General features: G+C 43.5%; 1 protein-coding gene across 4 annotated transcripts; it reads right to left on the bottom strand.

Moving 5' to 3' along the window:
* Positions 1–524: 524 nt before the first annotated feature.
* On the bottom strand, positions 525–21,571 carry unk (unk zinc finger). Of its 4 annotated transcripts, none has more exons than XM_042086754.1 (16): positions 21,423–21,571; positions 20,337–20,546; positions 18,658–18,834; positions 15,470–15,600; positions 14,519–14,654; positions 10,785–10,902; positions 10,384–10,468; positions 8,515–8,738; positions 7,425–7,487; positions 6,625–6,853; positions 5,994–6,095; positions 5,462–5,644; positions 4,275–4,459; positions 2,324–2,374; positions 1,423–1,677; positions 525–765 (listed from the first exon to the last, which is right to left on the bottom strand). In XM_042086754.1, the coding sequence occupies exons 1-16, from the start codon at positions 21,569–21,571 to the stop codon at positions 577–579; spliced, it is 2,487 nt and encodes an 828-aa protein (XP_041942688.1). In that variant the 3' UTR covers positions 525–576. The 4 variants fall into 4 exon arrangements, with proteins under 4 accessions (XP_041942688.1, XP_041942690.1, XP_041942689.1 ...); XM_042086756.1 differs by having other exon boundaries at positions 6,685–6,853; XM_042086755.1 differs by having other exon boundaries at positions 6,625–6,844.
* Positions 21,572–21,683: the final 112 nt, after the last annotated feature.

The following is a 21,683-nucleotide window of genomic DNA, read 5'->3' as shown; positions in this document are numbered from 1 at the left end:
TGTGTGTATCGTGTCTGTGTGTCTGTGTGTGTGTGTCAGGTCAAACACCCTGACTCTGCTGGTGTTTCTCGGCACATAGATGACTGTGTGTGCATGTGCGTGTGTGTGTGCGTGTGTGTGTGTGTGTGTGTGTTTAACAGCATGTGAAAGCATGTGTGTATATGTACATTTGTTAATATACTGATTAAAAAAACTGTTTATATATCTGTCGGTGTATTTATGTGAGAGCAAGTGTGTGTATGTGTGTTTGTGTGTGACAACTAGGGTGTTTGTCTGTACTGATGTGTGTGTATGTTTTTTGCATACGTGTGTACTGGTGTGTGTGTGTGTGTGTATATGTGTACTGATGTGTGTGTGTGAGTGTGTATGTGTGTACTGGTGTGTGTGTGTGTGTGTATATATGTGTACTGATGTGTGTGTGTGTGTGTATATGTGTACTGATGTGTGTGTGTGTGTTTGTGTGTGTGTGTGTGTGTGTACGTGTGTGTGTGTATGTGTATATGTGTGTGTACGTGTGTGTGTGTATGTGTATATGTGTGTGTGTGTGTGTGTTTATATGTGTGTGTGTGTGTGTGTTCAGGGGGGCAGGCCTTGGCTGTGCTGCTGCTGCTGCTGCTGCTGGTGCTGCTGCTGCTGCTCGGCACACAGAGGGCACTCGCGGGAGCTGGCGCAAGCGTCGCACTGCAGCCCGTGCTGGCAGGGCAGAGACACGGTGCCCGCCTCGCCACACGACACGCACAACACGCGCTGCTTCCTGTACACCGCCTGCAGGGGGCAGCAGAGAGAGACAAAGAACCAAGGGAGAGCAAAGAGAGAGAGAGAGAGAGAAGGAGAGAAGGAGTGAGACAGAGGCATTGGGGATAGAGAGAGAGACAGAGACAGAGAGAGAGAGAGAGAGAGAGCAGGATAAGTGGGAGTCTGTGATACAGTGTGTGTAAGCTGCTTCCTACTTTGCAGACAGGAATTACAGGATCACAGTGTCTGTGTGTATGTATGTGTTTGTGTTTGTATGTTTGTGTGTGTGTGTGTCTATCTGCATGTCTCACCAGCTCCAGACTGTTTTTATTCAGGCTACAGAAGGGTGTGTCTGTGTGTGTTGTCCGTCCAACCTGTTGCATACCTTGCAGTTATATTAATAGTAGGTTGCAAATGGTGTGTGTTTGTGTGTGTGTGTGTGTGTGTTTGTTTCTCTCCATTCAACCTATTACATACCATGCAGTTATCTTAACAGTCGGTTGGAAATGGTGTGTGTGTCTGTGTGTGTGTGTGTGTTTAATCTGTTCGCATTTCTACATCTAAACTGTACTGGCTACAAATGAGTGTGGGTATGTACGTGTGTGTGTGTGTGTGTGTGTGTGTGTGTGTGTGTGTCCAGCTCATACATCTCGGGTGTGTGTGTGTGTGTGTGTTGTTCCCATGTACCTCACTGTGCAAACAGGAGCAGACTTGTGCCTGCAGGCTGCAGATGGCCTCTAGGGGGAGCCGCTGGGGCAGCTGCATCTGGTGCATCTGCATGTGGGGGTTGTCTGCTGTGCGCATGCTCTCTAGCGCCTCCTGGAGGGCGGAGGCCTGCCGCTGCGCCTCCTCCTGCTCCTGCCGCGCTCGCTCCGCCTCCGACGCCAGACGGCTCGCCAGCGCACGCGCCTCCTCTGCGTCCGCCTTCATCACTGCCCACGACTGCATGGACACACACACGCGCGCACACACATGCACACGCACGCATACGCACGCACATACACACGCACGCACACACACACGCACGCACGCACACACACGCATACGCACGCATACACACGCACGCACACACACGCACGCACACGCACGCACATTCATGTATGCATACATGTACACAACATGACATTACTAGACAAAATAAACTGGTTCAAACAGACTACAACACAGATCTATATGTTTCTGCAAGATCAAAGAGTCAGTCTGCTAAAAACAACATGTCAGCCATGTCATTGTGTATGAGTCATGAAAGGTTGTGTTTTGGTTGCGTCTCATAATGACACACCAGCTCAGGATATTTACACACGTCCTGAAGTTAATTTCTATAAATAAACAAACACACACACACACACACACACACACACACACCTACACCTGCCACCTTGTGCAGAGATTTTCACATTCTCTCACTCAGAGAACGCCCACTCTTTCACTCAGTTAATCTCTGTCTTACACACACACACACACACACACTATGATTTGCCATCTGAAGCAGAGTGTTTTGAAGGCCTCAAGTGAGTGTGAGTGGTTGCACTAAAGCCATGCAGCGTAAGCGGTGTTGAACATGTCGGCAGCATACACACACACACACCTGGGCTATATGCCTCCAGCTCTGGTCCTGCTGCTTGCGTTCTTGGTGGGCCTGCTCACACACACCATACAAAGACACGTATGAAGAACACACACACACACACACTGCTAGTGCACAATCCCAACACACCCACACTACTAGTGCACAATCCCAAACCACACGCACATCACACACAAACATGCATACACACACATGCATCCACCAACACACGCATGCACGCACACGCACACACACACACACGCACGTACACACACACATACATACACACACACACACACACACCCTCTTTCCGCAGCTCTCTCTGCTTCTATCCCACCATATTCTTTCTCTGTATCTCTCTCTCTCTCCATCTCTCCCACTCTTTCTTTCTCTCTATCTTTCTCTATCATGTCTCTATCTTTCTCTGCTGCTATCCTACCATGCTATCTCTCCCTCTCTCTCTCCATCTCTCCCACTCTTTCTCTATCATGTCTCTATCTTTCTCTGCTGCTATCCTACCATGCTATCTCTCCCTCTCTCTCTCCATCTCTCCCACTCTTTCTCTATCATGTCTCTATCTTTCTCTGCTGCTATCCTACCATGCTATCTCTCCCTCTCTCTCTCCATCTCTCCCACTCTTTCTCTATCATGTCTCTATCTTTCTCTGCTGCTATCCTACCATGCTATCTCTCCCTCTCTCTCTCCATCTCTCCCACTCTTTCTCTATCATGTCTCTATCTTTCTCTGCTGCTATCCTACCATGCTATCTCTCCCTCTCTCTCTCCATCTCTCCCACTCTTTCTCTATCATATCTCTATCTTTCTCTGCTGCTATCCTACCATGCTATCTCTCTCCCTCTCTCTCTCCATCTCTATCCCACCATCCTCCCTCCCTCCCTCTTTCTCTTTCTCTCTGGGCCAGATGTACGTACATTTGCGAACGTAGGGTTATAAGCGACATGGACACACCGCAGATTGCGAACGCTGTCAGTTGTTGTTATGGGCGCTGTTTCTCCGCCCATAAACGCAATTTTACGAACGTCCACAACTGAACGGCAGCGCCTACATACAAGCGCAGTTGAATGAAGTTAACTGATGACAACATTAAAAAGAATCAAACGTTTAGCGATCATGAAATAATACCATACATGATAAGGTGTAAACAAGCAGGGAGATAATGAAGATCAGTAGTTCTACTCAAACTACTTGTGCACGTAGGCTATGGAAGATTGGTCAAATCTAGCAAGTAGGAAAGTTTAAGTGAATGACGTGAAAGTGAAAGTAAGACATGCGAAAGGCCAACGAAAGTTAAGGTTGCTTTTGGTAGTACAAATACTTTCACCACAAAAACTGGTGTTCTAAATAGCGATTCTGTTGTCTTTGAAAGGTTCTCTTATTGACGCATTGAACTGCAATTTGGATTAACACCTGCTTTTACAAGGCGGAAGTATTTAGGCGCAGAATAGACGTGCGCTTTCAGGAGCAGTCTTTGTACATACCGCGGAATACATAACTAGGCACTCTTTACTCTTCCCCTCCCATCTTTTTATGCTAAACTCCCACTTTCCCCTGGATCCTCCCATGAATGCATGTGCATGACATGACAATCGCAATGTGCCACTTTCAGCTCCCGTGACAGGCAGTTTGCGCTTTTACATCATTGCGGCCTGTTTGTACATACCTCGCAATGATTTTACACGCACATTGCGAAACAAATACGCCTGAAATGGGCGCAAAAGCGTTAGTACATCTGGCCCTCTGTCTCTATCCTACCATCCTCACTCCCTCTCTTTCTCTCTCTCTCTCTGCTGCTATCTCAGCACACACACACACACACACACACACATACACACACACCCACATAGCGTCAACACACAACATACCTGTTAACCAGCGTTAACACACAGCAAACAAAACAAACACACCTCTATTCCACCCTGCCCTCTCTCTCTCTCTCACACACACACACACACCTGTGCCATCTGTCTCCAGCTCTGATCCCACTGCTTGAGCACGCGGTTGGCCTCCTCTACTTCCTGTTTGAGGCGGGCGGCCTCGGGGTACATGGCCCCCCCTGGCAGCAGCGTTGGGGGGGTCCCCGGCGAGCCCTGACTCGGAGGGAAGTGTTCCCAGATGCTGCTGCTCATGCCATTCAAGCCTGCGACCCACAAACACAAACACACAAACAAACAAACAATTTAAACACGCCATCCAGTTAAAGGAAGGAGTAGAATAGTACAGCACTTCACACCACCACCAAAGACATTATATAAGAGGGAAATCATTGAAAATAGCCTTAGAAAAAACTGGCAACGTTGCATTGTTCTCAGTATAATACACGGTTATAATACAAGCAGAACTGTCTTTAGTGAAATACGTAAGGGATAACGGCCGCCGAGGTGTCCTGTTATACAGAATTAATGGACGAGGGTCTAGGCAGAGGGCAAAGAACTAGCTGCCTCCGTCCGAGTCCATTAATTCCGTTTAACAGGACGACCTAAAGGACAGGACGAGCTGAACCCCGTTGCCACTATTGGCAATAGTCATTGATGCGTTAATAGTCACTATAGGCAATAGTCATTGATGCGTTAATAGTCACTATTGGCAATAGTCATTGATGCGTTAATAGTCACTATTGGCAATAGTCATTGATGCGTTAATAGTCACTATTGGCAATAGTCATTGATGCGTTAATAGCACGTAAAGGAGACAAGTGGTTCGGGTTAAAAAGAAGCCCACTTGTTCAGTTTGTTGTAGCTTACAACTTTCTTTGGGCCTAACAGCGATAGCATGGACAGTTAGCTTGTTTACAGTTGATTCCTTTGTTGCGAAGCCTGCTTCCAGGCTCAACCGTCGTCCTACTATGGTTGTTATAGTTACCATTCATAAGCATTGATATGGAACGGTGATTAAACTTTCTCTACTAGATCATAGGTGTCCTGTTATTCAGAATGAATAGCCACCCCACCAGCCAATCAGAAAAGAGTATTTCTTCTCTCCGGGTGATAAAGGGTTATAATACAAGCAGAACCGGCACGTGACATACAAGGGTTATAATACAAGCAGAACCGGCACGTGACATACAAGGGTTATAATACAAGCAGAACCGGCACGTGACATACAAGCAGAACCGGCACATGACATACAAGTTGTGACGTACCCAGTGAACTGTGGGAAGGGCCCAGGAAACTGCTCTCCGATTGGCCAGGCTGGGGGAGGTGGGACAGGAAGGGGGAATGGTGAGCTCTGACTGGTGGGGAGGGCGAGGGGGAGATGAAGGGCGTGGAGCCGCTGAAGGATCCTGGGATGTTGACGGGGGCAGAGCACTGCAGCTGACTCCCACCTGGAACACAAACACAGGTGAGAATCCACACCTGAGCAGTCACCTGATTATCTACCTGAGCCGCACACAATAGCATACCGAGAGAGAAACTGACATAGAAAGAGACTGCACGAATTGTGCTCTGTAAACCAAATTGGAAGAAGGCGACAAATGTAATCTAAAACATATACAACCTTTTTGGTTTGTCCCAACAATTAGAGAGAATGTTTGTGTGTGTGTGTGTGTGTGTGTGTGTGTGTGTGCGCACGCATGTGCATTGTGTGTGTGTGTGTGTATGTGTATGTGTGTGGTGTGGGTGTGTGTGTGTGTGTATATGTGTGTGTGTGTGTCTGTTTTAAAGCAGACTAACCCATCATAAGTCCCATGCTGGGTAGGGCAGAGCTGCTTTCTAGACTTTTCTCCAGCGCCGACACACCAAAGTCATTCAGGTCCAGATCATCCAATGCAGACTCTGTCCAGGGAAGGAATACACACCCACAAATCACATCAGTTCCACACATAGACACACACATCACATAGTACACACACACACACACACACAAACACAAACATCACACCATAAACACAACCAGACGGTAAGGAAATCATCCACGCAATCAACTCTCCATTCAGTCACTACTACAAGTCCAATGTAAAGTTCATCACTCCTCTTCTCTTCTTCGTCGTCAGATCTTTCTCTCACTCACATCACTCACCACAAACATTTCATTGGACAGAAATGCCTTGCTCAAGGGCACTTCAGCCGTTCCTACTGGTTGGGGATCGAACCGGCAACCCTTCGGTTACAAGCCCCAACTAGTAGGCCATGACTGCCCACTTTTTTTCTTTTTTTTAACCCTTAAAAGGTGTACCGTCACACCAGAAAATTAGAAAATGAACGTTCCAAAGAATATCTGGGTTCATTGAATTCAACATAGAATTTTAGAACCTTCAATTGTTGCGGAATGGAATCTTATGCTAGAATGTTCAAAAACCCACACCTTTAAGGGTTAAAATGTAATGAGACGACACCATCTCCTCCCTCCACCCGCGCGACTCACCCACGACGGACTCCACCGTCTCGCTGGGCGGGTAGAAGGGCAGAGCGTTGGCGTTCATGCCCGGGGACGGGCCGAGTGGCGCGGGGCTGGGGGGGGTGGCCGCCAGGCTGGAGGGCACGCTGGACGAGAAGCTCAGAGGGCTCCCCACCGGCAGGAACACCTGCAGGTCCTACAAACGTTACATATGGGGGTTTTGTTCATATGAAAACTTTGTTCATATGATACTTGGTACTGTTATTGACATGGTTGTTAATATTAACATTACTATTATGCTTAATATGAGCTTTTTAACTTCACTATTATTTTTAACTAATGTAGTGTTCCTATACTGTAAGTCGCCCATAAGTGTGCCATATACCGATAACCATAAACAGGTTTTATCACGGCTTCCAACACTGTCAACTCTACACTCCATACTAATTTATACCACTCTATAACACATCCATTAGCATTACCTTGTTTATTATTTTAGTTTATCATTTAAAAAGGCTAACTGATTTTCTGAAAACCCTATCATGGATTGCCATGGAAATTTAAAAGCAGTCCAAACTTGCAAATGGCAGCGAATGTCATATTTTATTCCATGAAGTAACACAGAATACAGTGCTCTTTCTTTCCCATGCATAAATAAATACATACAGTACATAGCTCCCTTCAAACACTTAGAGCTGTAAGTTAAACGGTGTTGCGAATTTGCAGAGAAATGACTCCAAGCCAGCAGGAGGCAGTAGTAGTGGTACCTGTTTGCTGTGCTGGCGGCCCAGGTCTTTGAGCCGCTCCAAGGAGAAGCCCTTCTGCTTGGCCTGAGAGGAGAGAAGAGAGAAAACGAAAATGAGTTCCTAACACACCTGCTTACTGCCGGCATCACCACACATCACTGTGGGAATACTCAACACGCAAGTCTGTGCTTTCCTGGCAAGCCTTGATGGCCTGCATTTCGCTTTTGGGCTGTTTTGATTGGATAAAACAATACTGAGGTTCAACTCTGCTCTGCACTCTCACTCAAAGTCAAAGTCAGCTTTATTGTCAAATTCTTCACATATAGTAGACATGCAGAGGAATTATAAATTGTGTTTCTCTCTATCCCACGGTGAAGAAGAAAAAGTGCAACAGATAAGGACATTTTTAACACTAAACAATAAATAACAACAATATCACAAGACAAAAACACAGAACGGTCAGCAAAATCTTCTTCTGTTGTGCTCTCCCTGTGGGTGTAACATTGCCATGGAAACTAATGATTTAACCCTGAACCAATCATTGCTGAGATCTTCATCGTATGGAATGATTTACACCACGGTGTCATCCTCCACATTTAACACCACAGACGGTATGGCAGTTAAGGGTATGGTGCTTACTTTGTTTAAAAAAAAAAAAAATTAAGTATATTTTTTGGGCTTTTATGCCTTTAATGCGACAGTATAGTGGAGAGTGACAGGAAGTGAGTGGGAGAGAGAGTCGGGGTGGGATCCGGAAAGGACCACGGGGCGGGAATCGAACCCGGGTCGCCGGCGTAAGGTGCAGGTGCCCCAGCCAGTTGCGCCACAGCTGGGGCCAGAAATCAACCCAATGTTTAATCCAGAGAAAAGCCATGATGTAGGGGGGCACTGTGGTGTGACTAGCTACAACGCCCGTACCATATTCAGGTCCAAGTGTCCACGGGTCCAGCTCGGGTCATTCCCGATCCCACCCCATCTCTCTCCCACTCACTTCCTGTCAATCTATCACTGTCCTATCACAATAAAGGCAACTCAGCCGTAAAAATATACCTACATTAACTACACTAAAGCACGTCAAGCATAGCCGTGTGGTCAGTTCGGCGTCGCTCACCTGATCCTCGCGCTCGAAGCCGGGCGCCCTGCCGTAGCCGCCCTCACCTGCCCAGGGGGAGACGGGCCCGTCCAGAGGCAGCACCTCCTCACACAGGACCCTACCCAGCAGCCCCTGCTCTGCCACCCCGCTGCCTGGGTCGTCTCCGGGGAGCACGCTGGCCCCAACGTGGGGCAGGGGGGAGGAGGGCGTGGGCAGGGGGGAGCTATCACTGATGGGGGGCTCTGGAGGGCAGAAAGCAGGAGGGGGCAGGGGGTTATAGAATTCTCCTTATTTACTTTGCTTACAGTTACTATAATACTGGAGCATTATAGTAATATTACAATGAAAATAGTGCAGTATAGAAATACACACAGTATAGTAATGTAATTATATACAGATACAATAGATTTCATTTTAGTATGAAAATATAGAGTCTATACTGCTAAAACTTTCAAGGAATTATGAATACATTTGCTATATTATAGAGTATAACAAAGCTAATCTAGTATGTGAGTATGTGTTGGCAGTGTGCAGCGTGCACATCCTCAGGTCATGATGTCTGTTCTGTGTATGTGGATTCTGTGACAAAAGAGACACACATGTACATATGAGATCACAAGAGAGACACACATGTACATATGAGATCACAAGAGAGACACACATGTACATATGAGATCACAAGAGAGACACACATGTACATATGAGATCACAAGAGAGACACACATGTACATATGAGATCCACAAGAGACATGTACATATGTGATCATACTCAGCCAGTGGAATGTTTCTGACATTGGTGAAAATGTTAATGCCTGAGACTGTGTGTTGGTATGTTGCTGAGAGCATTGGATTCAGAACTTATAATTATAATAATAATAATAATAATAATAACTCATGATTGTTATATTCATAAGTAACTTATGTCCTGATTTCTGTTATGGGTTCTTCCACATATGAGATGCCTGTTGTTATTTCATTCTGTTCCTGTACTGTCCCTGTGTATATCTGTGTGTGACTGTGTGTTTACAGATACGAGGGAATATCATGCTTTTGCAGTGTTTCACTGTTCTGCATGGGTACAACCCCTGTGTTAGTAGCTATCTGCTCCAGATTGCAACTTGGCACTAATCAGAGTGGTCCACGTAAGATGGGATGGCCAATGGCTGGAAGGATACTTAAGCCTTAACGCATAGCATCACTTAGAGCACCTTTAAACCCTAACTATTTCCTTGTCCAGTTAGAGCAGCTGGTGGATCTTTAGGTGTGTAGCCAATGTAGCCAATAATGTAGTAACGGCCAATAAGGTTTATTTAAGGTTTATTAACTGGATATACAATGTCACCATGGCAGTGTACTTTAAATAGCTGCTTAAAAACATGACTATACAAACATCCCCTACTCTCTCTCTCGGAGATAAGATTATTGATGATGATGATGATGATGATGATGTTGAATTGTGTACTGAGCTAAAAGGCACGGCTGTCACACACGTTAAGCTTTCACACACTTCAACTGATAACGTAATAGCCATAACGTAATAACTTATTACATTATTGGCAAAAAGTTATTACATTATTGGTTCAGACATTTTATTGGGTGCTACAAGCTGTGTTATGTCATGATGTTATACATCATTATAAATAAAACTGTGTTCCGGATTTTCCCTCCATTGTCAGACTGGGTCTCCATTAATCTGTGGTATCAAAATCACCATCCAAACCTTCCCAATGTAAAGCACTTTGAGCTGCATTCTGTGTATGAAAGTTGCTATACAAATAAAGCTTATTATTATTATTACTATTACTATTATTATCATTGTGTAAGCGAGTAGTGTACGTGAAGGTGTGTGTGTGTGTGTGTGTGTGTGTGTGTGTGTGTGTGTCTTACTCTCCACATGGGCAAAGGCACAGAACGGTCCTCTAGGGCAGCTGCCACATTGCTGCATATCATTACACTTGGTGGACTTATAGATCTGCAGACAGAGAGAACTGAAAGTCATCGACCACAAACAAGCACCTCCAATCACAATCACTCACACAGAGTAGTTATGAAGCTACAGCCAATCACAGTCACTCATATAAAGGAGAGATGAACCTACAGCCAATCTGTCGTACACATAAAAGAGAGATAAAGCTATAGCCAATCACAGTCACTTGCATTAAGGAGAGATAAAGCTATAGCCAACCATATATATATATATGTATGTATGTGTGTGTGTGTGTGTGTATGTATGTGTGTGTGTGTATGTATGCATGTGTGTGTGTGTGTGTGTGTGTGTGTGTGTTTACCTCTGGGTGAAACTGCTGCTCGGTGCGTGTGTGACAGTATTGGCAGGCCTCCGCGCTCTCACACTTGCTTGGGTCTCCCCACTCATCGCTATGTTTAACCGCTGGACAGGGCAAAGCTCTGCACACACACGCACGCACACACGCACACACACACACACGCACACAAACACACACGCACACACACACACAAACACACACGCAAACACGCACATACACACACACACACACATTAAGAGCACATCATCCAGCATTAAAGGACACCTGTGGAACTCTCCTCCAAATAAAAATGGCTTTGTTTACATTCACATATTATTTGACCTACTCCCCATTAAAACTATGACATGTAATTTATGGACAGCAACCAAGTTTCTCCACTCGTCTCCGCTCCCCGTTTTAGTTCAGCTGCCCCCGTCTTTGTCCTTGCTGTGTGTTGTGTAACTCGTCTGCCATGTGTTCTTTGTTTATGCTCTCTGACCCCGCCCTCATCTCTCACGTGTCACTTCCCCTCTTTTCAGTTTCCCTCCATTTTCTGTTCTCGCCTCGTTTCGGTTCATTGTCTGTGTTGACATCACCTGCACTTTGATGTTTTTGTCATTTCATCCGTTTTACGCAATAAGTTTCGCTTGCATTTAAGATCATGACATAACATGAAACAAAATCACACTGTGATTACTGTATTTATGACTGTGCATACTAACTTATGACTGTTAGACAGGGAGTTTATTACACAGCTGTATTTGTGATAGTAACGTATGACTGCGAGTATATAACACACCTGTATTTGTGTTTGTGATAATAACTTAGAATTCTAACTGATAACTACACACCTGTATTTGTGTTTGTGATAATAACTTAGAATTCTAACTGATAACTACACACCTGTATTTGTGTTTGTGATAATAACTTAGAATTCTAACTGATAACTACACACCTGTATTTGTGTTTGTGTGGGCTGTGATAATAACTTAGAATTCTAACTGATAACTACAAACCTACAAACCTGTATTTGTGTTTGTGATAATAACTTAGAATTCTAACTGATAACTACACACCTGTATTTGTGTTTGTGTTAATAACTTAGAATTCTAACTGATAACTACACACCTGTATTTGTGTTTGTGTGGGCTGTGATAATAATTGAGAATTCTAATTGATAACTACACACCTGTATTTGTGTTTGTGATAATAACTTAGAATTCTAACTGATAACTACACACCTGTATTTGTGTTTGTGATAATAACTTAGAATTCTAACTGATAACTACACACCTGTATTTGTGTGGGCTGTGATAATAACTTAGAATTCTAACTGATTACTACACACCTGTATTTGTGTGGGCTGTGATAATAACTTAGAATTCTAACTGATAACTACACACCTGTATTTGTGTTTGTGTGGGCTGTGATAATAACTTAGAATTCTAACTGATAACTACATACCTGTATTTGTGTTTGTGTGGGCTGTGATAATAACTTAGAATTCTAACTGATAACTACACACCTGTATTTGTGTGGGCTGTGATAATAACTTAGAATTCTAACTGATTACTACACACCTGTATTTGTGTGGGCTGTGATAATAACTTAGAATTCTAACTGATAACTACACACCTGTATTTGTGTTTGTGTGGGCTGTGATAATAACTTAGAATTCTAACTGATAACTACACACCTGTATTTGTGTGGGCTGTGATAATAACTTAGAATTCTAACTGATTACTACACACCTGTATTTGTGTGGGCTGTGATAATAACTTAGAATTCTAACTGATAACTACACACCTGTATTTGTGTTTGTGTGGGCTGTGATAATAACTTAGAATTCTAACTGATAACTACACACCTGTATTTGTGTTTGTGTGGGCTGTGATAATAACTTAGAATTCTAACTGGTAACTACACACCTGTATTTATGTTTGTGTAAATAATTTAGAATTCTAACTGATAACTACACACCTGTATTTGTGTTTGTGTGGGCTGTGATAATAACTTAGAATTCTAACTGATAACTACACACCTGTATTTGTGTTTGTGATAATAACTTAGAATTCTAACTGATAACTACACACCTGTATTTGTGTTTGTGTGGGCTGTGTTAATAACTTAGAATTCTAACTGATAACTACACACCTGTATTTGTGTTTGTGTGGGCTGTGTTAATAACTTAGAATTCTAACTGATAACTACACACCTGTATTTGTGTTTGTGATAATAATTTAGAATTCTAACTGATAACTACACACCTGTATTTGTGTTTGTGTGGGCTGTGTTAATAATTTAGAATTCTAACTGATAACTACACACCTGTATTTGTGTTTGTGTGGGCTGTGTTAATAACTTAGAATTCTAACTGATAACTACACACCTGTATTTGTGTTTGTGTGGGCTGTGTTAATAACTTAGAATTCTAACTGATAACTACACACCTGTATTTGTGTTTGTGTGGGCTGTGTTAATAACTTAGAATTCTAACTGATAACTACACACCTGTATTTGTATTTGTGTGGGCTGTGATAATAACTTAGAATTCTAACTGATAACTACACACCTGTATTTGTGTTTGTGATAATAACTTAGAATTCTAACTGATAACTACACACTTGTATTTGTGTTTGTGATAATAACTTAGAATTCTAACTGATAACTACACACCTGTATTTGTGTTTGTGTGGGCTGTGATAATAATTTAGAATTCTAACTGATAACTACACACCTGTATTTGTGTTTGTGTGGGCTGTGATAATAACTTAGAATTCTACCTGGTAACTACACACCTGTATTTGTGTTTGTGTGGGCTGTGATAATAACTTAGAATTCTACCTGGTAACTACACACCTGTATTTGTGTTTGTGTGGGCTGTGATAATAACTTAGAATTCTACCTGGTAACTACACACCTGTATTTGTGTTTGTGATAATAATTTAGAATTCTACCTGGTAACTACACACCTGTATTTGTGTTTGTGTTAATAATTTAGAATTCTACCTGGTAACTACACACCTGTATTTGTGTTTGTGTTAATAACTTAGAATTCTACCTGGTAACTACACACCTGGTAACTACACACCTGTATTTGTGTTTGTGTGGGCTGTGATAATAACTTAGAATTCTACCTGGTAACTACACACCTGTATTTGTGTTTGTGTTAATAATTTAGAATTCTACCTGGTAACTACACACCTATATTTGTGTTTGTGTTAATAATTTAGAATTCTACCTGGTAACTACACACCTGTATTTACACACCTGTATTTGTGTTTGTGTTAATAATTTAGAATTCTACCTGGTAACTACACACCTGTATTTGTGTTTGTGTTAATAATTTAGAGTTCTACCTGGTAACTACACACCTGTATTTACACACCTGTTTTTGTGTTTGTGTGGGCTGTGATAATAATTTAGAGTTCTACCTGATAACTACACACCTGTATTTGTGTTTGTGATCATAATTTAGAGTTCTACCTGGTAACTACACACCTGGTAACTACACACCTGTATTTGTGTTTGTGATAATAATTGAGAGTTCTACCTGGTAACTACACACCTGGTAACTACACACCTGGTAACTACACACCTGTAACTACACACCTGGTAACTACACACCTGGTAACTACACACCTGTAACTACACACCTGGTAACTACACACCTGGTAACTACACACCTGTAACTACACACCTGTAACTACACACCTGGTAACTACACACCTGTAACTACACACCTGGTAACTACACACCTGTATTTGTGTTTGTGTGGGCTGCGTCGGCGGTCTTTGCTGTTGTGGTAGTAGGGGCAGGCGTATCCTTGGCGACAGAGCCGCGGCGGCTTCTTGCACAGTTCCGTTTTATAGTGGGATAAGACATAGCTGTTGTCTAGGCAACCATAGTCCAGACGAATACATAGAAAGGGAAATGAAAGGATAGAAGCAAACAACAGGGTGGGCGAGAGAGAAAGCAAGAGAGGGGTCAAAACATCCTGCAGACAGACATTTCTAACAGACATCTCTACGGTCACTCACAGATGTCACTTCAACTCAACCTCTACACACTACACAGAAATGCAGGGAACTGAAAGTGCCTTACATGAATATTTTGAAAATCTAATATTAAATATTACTGTTAAAATATTCTGTTAAATAGAAATAAGTACTGAGTGTGTGTGTGTGTGTGTGTTTGGAGCAGTACTGGTTCAGCATTGTACTGATGTACTGATGTAGTGTGTAAACAAGGCGTACCTTGCCTGCGTGCGTGTGTGTGTGTGTGTGTGTGTGTGTGTGTGTGTGTGTGTGTGTGTGTGTGTGTGTGTGTGTGTGTGTGTTTGGGGCAGTACTGGTTCAGCATAGTACTGACGTACTGATATATACATTCTGTTAAATAAGAAATAAGTATCTCTGCCTGTGTGTGTGTGTGTGTGTGTGTGTGTGTGTGTGTGTGTGTGTGTGTGTGTGTATTGGTAAGTACTGGTTTAGCAGTGTACTGATGTAATAATGCAGTGTGTGTAAAGCATGCGTACTGATGCAGTGTGTGTAAAGCACGCATCCCTTGTAAGCTTGCATCCCTTGTAAGGCTGGTGTACTGATGCAGTGTGTGTAAAGCATGCATCCCTTGTAAGGCTGGTGTACTGATGCAGTGTGTGTAAAGCACGTGTACGCAGTACGCAGTGGCTAGTGTGTGTAAAGCACGCGTACCTTGCCAGCGCGGCTCCTCGCTGAGGATCCTCTCGATGAGGGCGGTGCTGGCCGCCAGCCCTGATTGGGCCTCCCCGACTCCGCCCTCCCCGCAGCCAGCACCCGCCTGGGCCTCCAGCACCTGCATCTCCCTACGCACAAGCACACATGGGCATTCAGTTACAAAATGCATCTCCCTACGCACAAGCACACATGGGCATTCAGTTACAAAATGCATCTCCCTACGCACAAGCACACATGGGCATTCAGTTACAAAATGCATCTCCCTACGCACAAGCACACATGGGCATTCAGTTACAAAATGCATCTCCCTACGCACAAGCACACATGGGCATTCAGTTACAAAATGCATCTCCCTACGCACAAGCACACATGGGCATTCAGTTACAAAATGCATCTCCCTACGCACAAGCACACATGGGCATTCAGTTACAAAATGCATCTCCCTACGCACAAGCACACATGGGCATTCAGTTACAAAATGCATCTCCCTACGCACAAGCACACATGGGCATTCAGTTACAAAATGCATCTCCCTACGCACAAGCACACATGGGCATTCAGTTACAAAATGCATCTCCCTACGCACAAGCACACATGGACATTCAGTTACAAAATGCATCTCCCTACGCACAAGCACACATGGGCATTCAGTTACAAAATGCATCTCCCTACGCACAAGCACACATGGGCATTCAGTTACAAAATGCATCTCCCTACGCACAAGCACACATGGGCATTCAGTTACAAAATGCATCTCCCTACGCACAAGCACACATGGGCATTCAGTTACAAAATGCATCTCCCTACGCACAAGCACACATGGGCATTCAGTTACAAAATGCATCTCCCTACGCACAAGCATACATGGGCATTCAGTTACAAAATGCATCTCCCTACTCTCAAGGATACATGGGCATTCAGTTACAAGTTTAAGTATATATACTCTTTTGATCCCATGAGGGAAATTTGGTCTCTGCATTTATACCAATCCGTGAATTAGTGAAACACACTTAGCACACAGTGAGGTGAAGCACACACTAATCCCGGCGCAGTGAGCTTCCTGCATCAACAGCGGCGCTCGAGGAGCAGTGAGGGGTTAGGTGCCTTGCTCAAGGGCACTTCAGCCATGGCCTACTGGTCGGGGTTCGAACCGGCAACCCTCCGGTTACAGGTCCGAAGTGCTAACCAGTAGGCCACGGCTGCCAAAATGGGACTCAAACTTGATTTGAGTGCTGTGGCACGACAGGGGGTGCTGTGGCACAGGGGGTGCTGTGGCACGACAGGCTACAGCGTTCGTACCATATACGGGTCCAAGTGCCCACGGGAACCCAGGTTCAAATCCGACCTGCGGTCATATCCCGGTCCCACCCCATCTCTCTCCCACTTACTTCCTGTCTTAATCTCCACTGTCCTATACAAATAAAGCCAAAAAGCCCAACAAATATACTTAAAAAAAAACTTGTTTCCATTCATATTCAGCTTCATTAAGTTAATCAGAGTCTATAAACTTTCAAGCTGTATTCCATGGCTTCATGTTTCGCTAAGGCATGCAAATACAGCAACACAGAGGTCAGATGCCCTGGACATTGTTCAACATGGGAAAGACAAGAGAATACACAACTGAAATGTATTTGAGAGAGTGTGATAACCCCTCCTCTAAGTCAGGGGATGACTACAAAAATGAAACAGTTTTGCCTTGCCTGAAGATATTATATATTACAGCTAAAACAATTGAGGAATTCCAATAAACTTGCCTGTACCCATGTTTACTTTGGCCCCAAGCACAGTTGGGAGAATGATAATAGAAAGATAGAAAGACAGACAAATCTCTAAGGATCGCTGTTGAGGAGAAAAGTAGCATCTTGGGGTCACCAAGTCTCCAAAAAAACTTCAGAGTAATTCAGATTATTTTACAGATTAACAACATGTTAGGAAAGAGTCTTTCTTGTAATTTAATTACAAAACAGAAAGGCTGGATTTGGTAAATGTTATTGGGCCTTTGCCTGAATTATGTTTTAAGGTCAGATTAAATGAAAATTGAGCTTTTTGACAACACACACTGCAGGTGGGTTTGGTGCACATAGAAGGATTGCTATCCTGAGAAGGACCCTATGCCTACTGATCAGTATGGTGGAGGGTCTGTTGTTGTGGGGGCCTTGAGGGCCTCATTAGGGTAAATGGTATTATGAACTCCATGAAATACCTGGCCATTTTAAATCAAAATCGGTCTCTGCCAAGACGGGGGTCATGATCGGATCATCCAGTAGGTCAATGAACCAAAACATATTTCTATATAAGAGCCTAGATCAACAAAAAAATGTCCCGCTAAACACAAACTCAAGGTTCTGCCATTGCTATCTCAGTCCCTGATCTGACAGTGCAGTGAGATAAAGGGGAAAAGGCGCATGAGAGGACCTAGGCATCTGGCTAATCTGGAGACGCTCTGTAGTGAGGAATGGTCTCAACCCCTCTCTTTGTATCCTCCAACTTGATGGATTGTCATAGGAGAAGACTAGCAGCTGTTCCATTGCCTAAAAGAGGCTTAAAAGCAGGGGTGCCAATAATTTACTTAAAAAAAATAATAATAATAATAATATATATATCTTCCTCTTCAAGGTTGGATTTTTCATCATTGTTTTCATTGTGAGACTCAGATAAGTGACAAAAGTTGTGACAGAAAATGTGGAGGACACTGTAAGCCGTGTGAGTGTGAGTGTGTGTGTGTGAGTGTGTGTGTATGTGTGTGAGTGTGTGTGTGTGTGTGTGTGTGTGTGTGTGTGTGTGTGTGTGAGTGTGAGTGTATGTGTGTGTGTGTGAGTGTGAGTGTATTTGAGTGCACATGCTGATCCAGTTTTGAGAATCTAGGACCAATTTTTCCTAGAGGAACAGTCATTTACAATATACTTTGTGTGTGTGTGTGTGTGTGTGTGTGTGTGTGTGTGTGTGTGTGTGTGTGTGTGTGTGTGTTTATGCTTGTAGCCCAGGTCATTATTCCTGCTTCTTTCTGAGGAAGTGACAATGAACTGTGTGTATATTTGTATTGGTATGTGCAGTGGGGAGGTCGGGGCACAGCTCAGACCTAATATGCACAGTTGTGTCTGTGTGTGTGTGTGTTTGTTTGTGTGTGTGCATACGCCTGAGGCCTAATACACACATGTGTGTGTATACAGGCTCTATGTATGTACCGGATGTCATAGACGGGGCTACGCAGGTCATGTGATCCGTGAGCGAAGGCACAGTGGGGACCGTTTTTACTGCAGTGGCCCTTGGCGTCCGTCTCGTGGATGCAGGAGCCCGTCTTATAGTAGCGCAGGTGGTACCGTCGCTCCGTGTCCCCCGCCGTCCGGTGCAGAAACGGACACCTGAGGGGGGGGGAGAGATGGGGGGGGGACGAGAGAAAATGAAGGGGGGGGGGGGGGGGGGGTGGTGAGGGGGACACTTAATATGCAAGGTGATGTTAAGTTCAAAGTTATACCATCTAGCACATCAACTCATTTCCAGTGCTCTCATTCCACACATGTATGCTGCTTGCAAGGGTGCTAAGTGTTTGTAGTTAGTTGCTCGTTGATTTGACAGGACTGCTATGTGTGGTGTTAATGGGGCAGCAATTTGCATGTTCTCAAGAACAATATGGCCACCTAGCTTTCCCAAACTGAGACAGTTAAAAGTCCCAGGTGCACTTTTGTGAAAGATCTATTCTGAATGGGAGCCGTTTTTCATCTGTAAAAGAAGTGCAACATTCCACATTTTTCTAGAAAATCTCTGGAAATGTGTAAACGGCTCTCTGAACTCCCTAATGTGGTAGACCAATCAGGACCGTGCATGGTATATTATTCCGCCAATCATCATAACAGGACGACAGCCACCTGAGAACATCCATTCAGCCATAGAATACCGACCAAGATTCCATATATGGTCTGATAACAATTTAATTCGTAGACAGAGAAATATACTTATTCCAAACACTTGTGTGATTGAAGTGTGAGATGCTAATTCAGTGCCTGAATTTTGTTCAAATATGAAAACTATCCTCTCTAGTTTAAGAATGCATGTGACAAATGGACAGTCTTGTCAAACATAGCAAAAGACTGCATTAGATATAGGACATATAATGTGTATACAGAAGACTATATGTCTCCAAAACTCTCTCAACTAGCTCTGAAGTTTTGTAGTTGCTGTAGATGTAAACCCACCCACATTCTTGCTGCAATACCAAATAAATTATTTACTAATGAATAACACCATTATATTACTTGGTTCATGTTCCCTTGGTAAGGAAGAAGTCTGTTTCCTGTCCACACATTTGAGCAAATTAGTAGTAAACCTGATAAATATGGAGGCATATCCAAATCCAAACGCTTGATAACAATTTTGCTTTGTTTTTTTTAGTTTTTTTTTTAAGAAACTAGTCTCACATATTTCTTTCAAAAACAGTTAAAGTTCTTTGTTCCGCACAAGATTCAATTACAGCAAGGCAAGGCAGCTTTATCTGTAAAGCACATTTTATACCCAAGGCAACTCAATGTGCTTTACATCACAAACATATGGTAATTCAAGGTCTTAAATGGTCAGTAAAATGGTTCTACAGGATCTCTTCACAAAGGTCCAAATGAACCTTTTCTAAGAGGGCATTATGACTGTCCCAGTCCAGTAGGTTTAGCAACTCACTCATGTTTGTTCCTGCTCCCATACATAGCATCACTAAGGTTTTTGAAGTTTCTTGTTGCTTTATAACTAAAGATCTAAAACAACATAAAGTTGTAGTACAGAAACCCTTCAGAATAATCCAAATCAACCTATTTCCAAGAGGGCAACATTGTAACGGTTCTGTGGGTGACGGTTCCGTGTGAGGCTGGTTACTCACTCGTCTCCGTCGGGGCAGTTGCCCGTACCCTCGTCGTATTTGGTGCAGTACACATCGGGACTGTAATTGAAGGTGCCGTCGCGGCGACGGATGGGTCGTCGTCGGCGCTGGTTGAGGAAGTGCCAATGGAAACAGGCAAATGGGCGATGCTGAGTGCATTTGTGCTGCACGAAGAGAGGACACTGTTCAGTCCTGAACTCTTTCAGGTATCTAAGAGGGACAGAGAGAGATGATGAAGAGATGGAGAGAAAGAAAAAACAATAATAAATCTCAATACCTTTCAATAGAGTTGACAGGAAAAGCACTTGACTCACTTGACAATAAACAATCAATCAATCCATACAGACTGAGTATAATTAATACAATACTGATTATTGCATGCATAAATATAACAAAGGGAGACCACACAGTACATTATACTTGAGTAACCATAACTTTGTCTACAGAGGCCGTTTGATCATCCTTTCAAAAATATTTGGCCTTACTACACACACACTTGTTAACAGGCTATGCATCATAAGAACATTGCGTCTGCTGCTATGGACAGGGCGTAGATCCTCATTGCCTTAAAATACAAACAACAATCAGACAATGTACTGTGCACAATGGTGATTATTACCTTAGATTATTATTTGACAAAGTAGGATATGTTGTGGGCCCTCGACAGGCTACCACTGATGTACTGACGTGACACGGGCTATTATGCATCACCGTTGGTTACACTTTCGGTTCCTCTATAAATAGCCAAATACATCATATCATTATAGTTTTACTTCATCCACTGTGGTGATTTGGGTGCTCTGATAATCACATTTAGCATTTATTAACAAAAGGTTTGCTCATACTTTAGGCTAACTTTAGCCAACTCCAAAACAGTTGATTGTTTACGTGCAGCACTGGCGGAGCGTCGTAGGCCTCTGGAGACCCATGCTGTTAATAGTCAACACTCTTCGTTCCACTATGAGTAAGTGTGTCCAAAATACGGTCAATACGTCAAAGTAGAACCCCTCATGAGTTGTTTTTGGTAACGTCAGGTGTTTGGACCTAAACGTGTGTGTGGACGTGAGGGTGTGTTTGGGTACGTACGTGTAATGTTGTGGTTTCTCAGGCTGTACGTGCAACACGTTCGCGGGAGACGTCGAGCCACCTGCTGGGGAGGAGGAAGAGGAGGACGAAACTCCAACGCTGGTTGCAGAACCAACAGAAGAATTGGACTGCAGGGGTGTTTTCGACATTTTCCTGACATGCGAGCTATCAAACTATTTAAATTTGTGTCAGCTTGTAGGTCCGCATTCTTTTCCCTACTGCGCTTGCGCATGACAAGGGGAAGAGGAAGTCCTTAGTCAC

Source organism: Alosa sapidissima, chromosome 3 (genome assembly GCF_018492685.1).
Source record: "Alosa sapidissima isolate fAloSap1 chromosome 3, fAloSap1.pri, whole genome shotgun sequence".
NCBI lineage: Eukaryota > Metazoa > Chordata > Actinopteri > Clupeiformes > Clupeidae > Alosa > Alosa sapidissima.
This window is presented reverse-complemented; position numbering and strand designations above follow the sequence as displayed.

What these genes read in the sequence shown, in the direction of transcription:
- unk (XM_042086754.1), bottom strand. Translation starts at nt 21,571, where the DNA reads ATGTCGAAAACACCCCTGCAGTCCAATTCTTCTGTTGGTTCTGCAACC. An exon ending in AGCCCCGTCTATGACATCCG is followed by an intron (nt 15,601 to 18,657) that starts GTACATACATAG and finishes GCTTGTGCGTAG; the next exon opens with GGAGATGCAGGTGCTGGAGG. An exon ending in CGAGGAGCCGCGCTGGCAAG is followed by an intron (nt 14,655 to 15,469) that starts GTACGCGTGCTT and finishes ATGGTTGCCTAG; the next exon opens with ACAACAGCTATGTCTTATCC.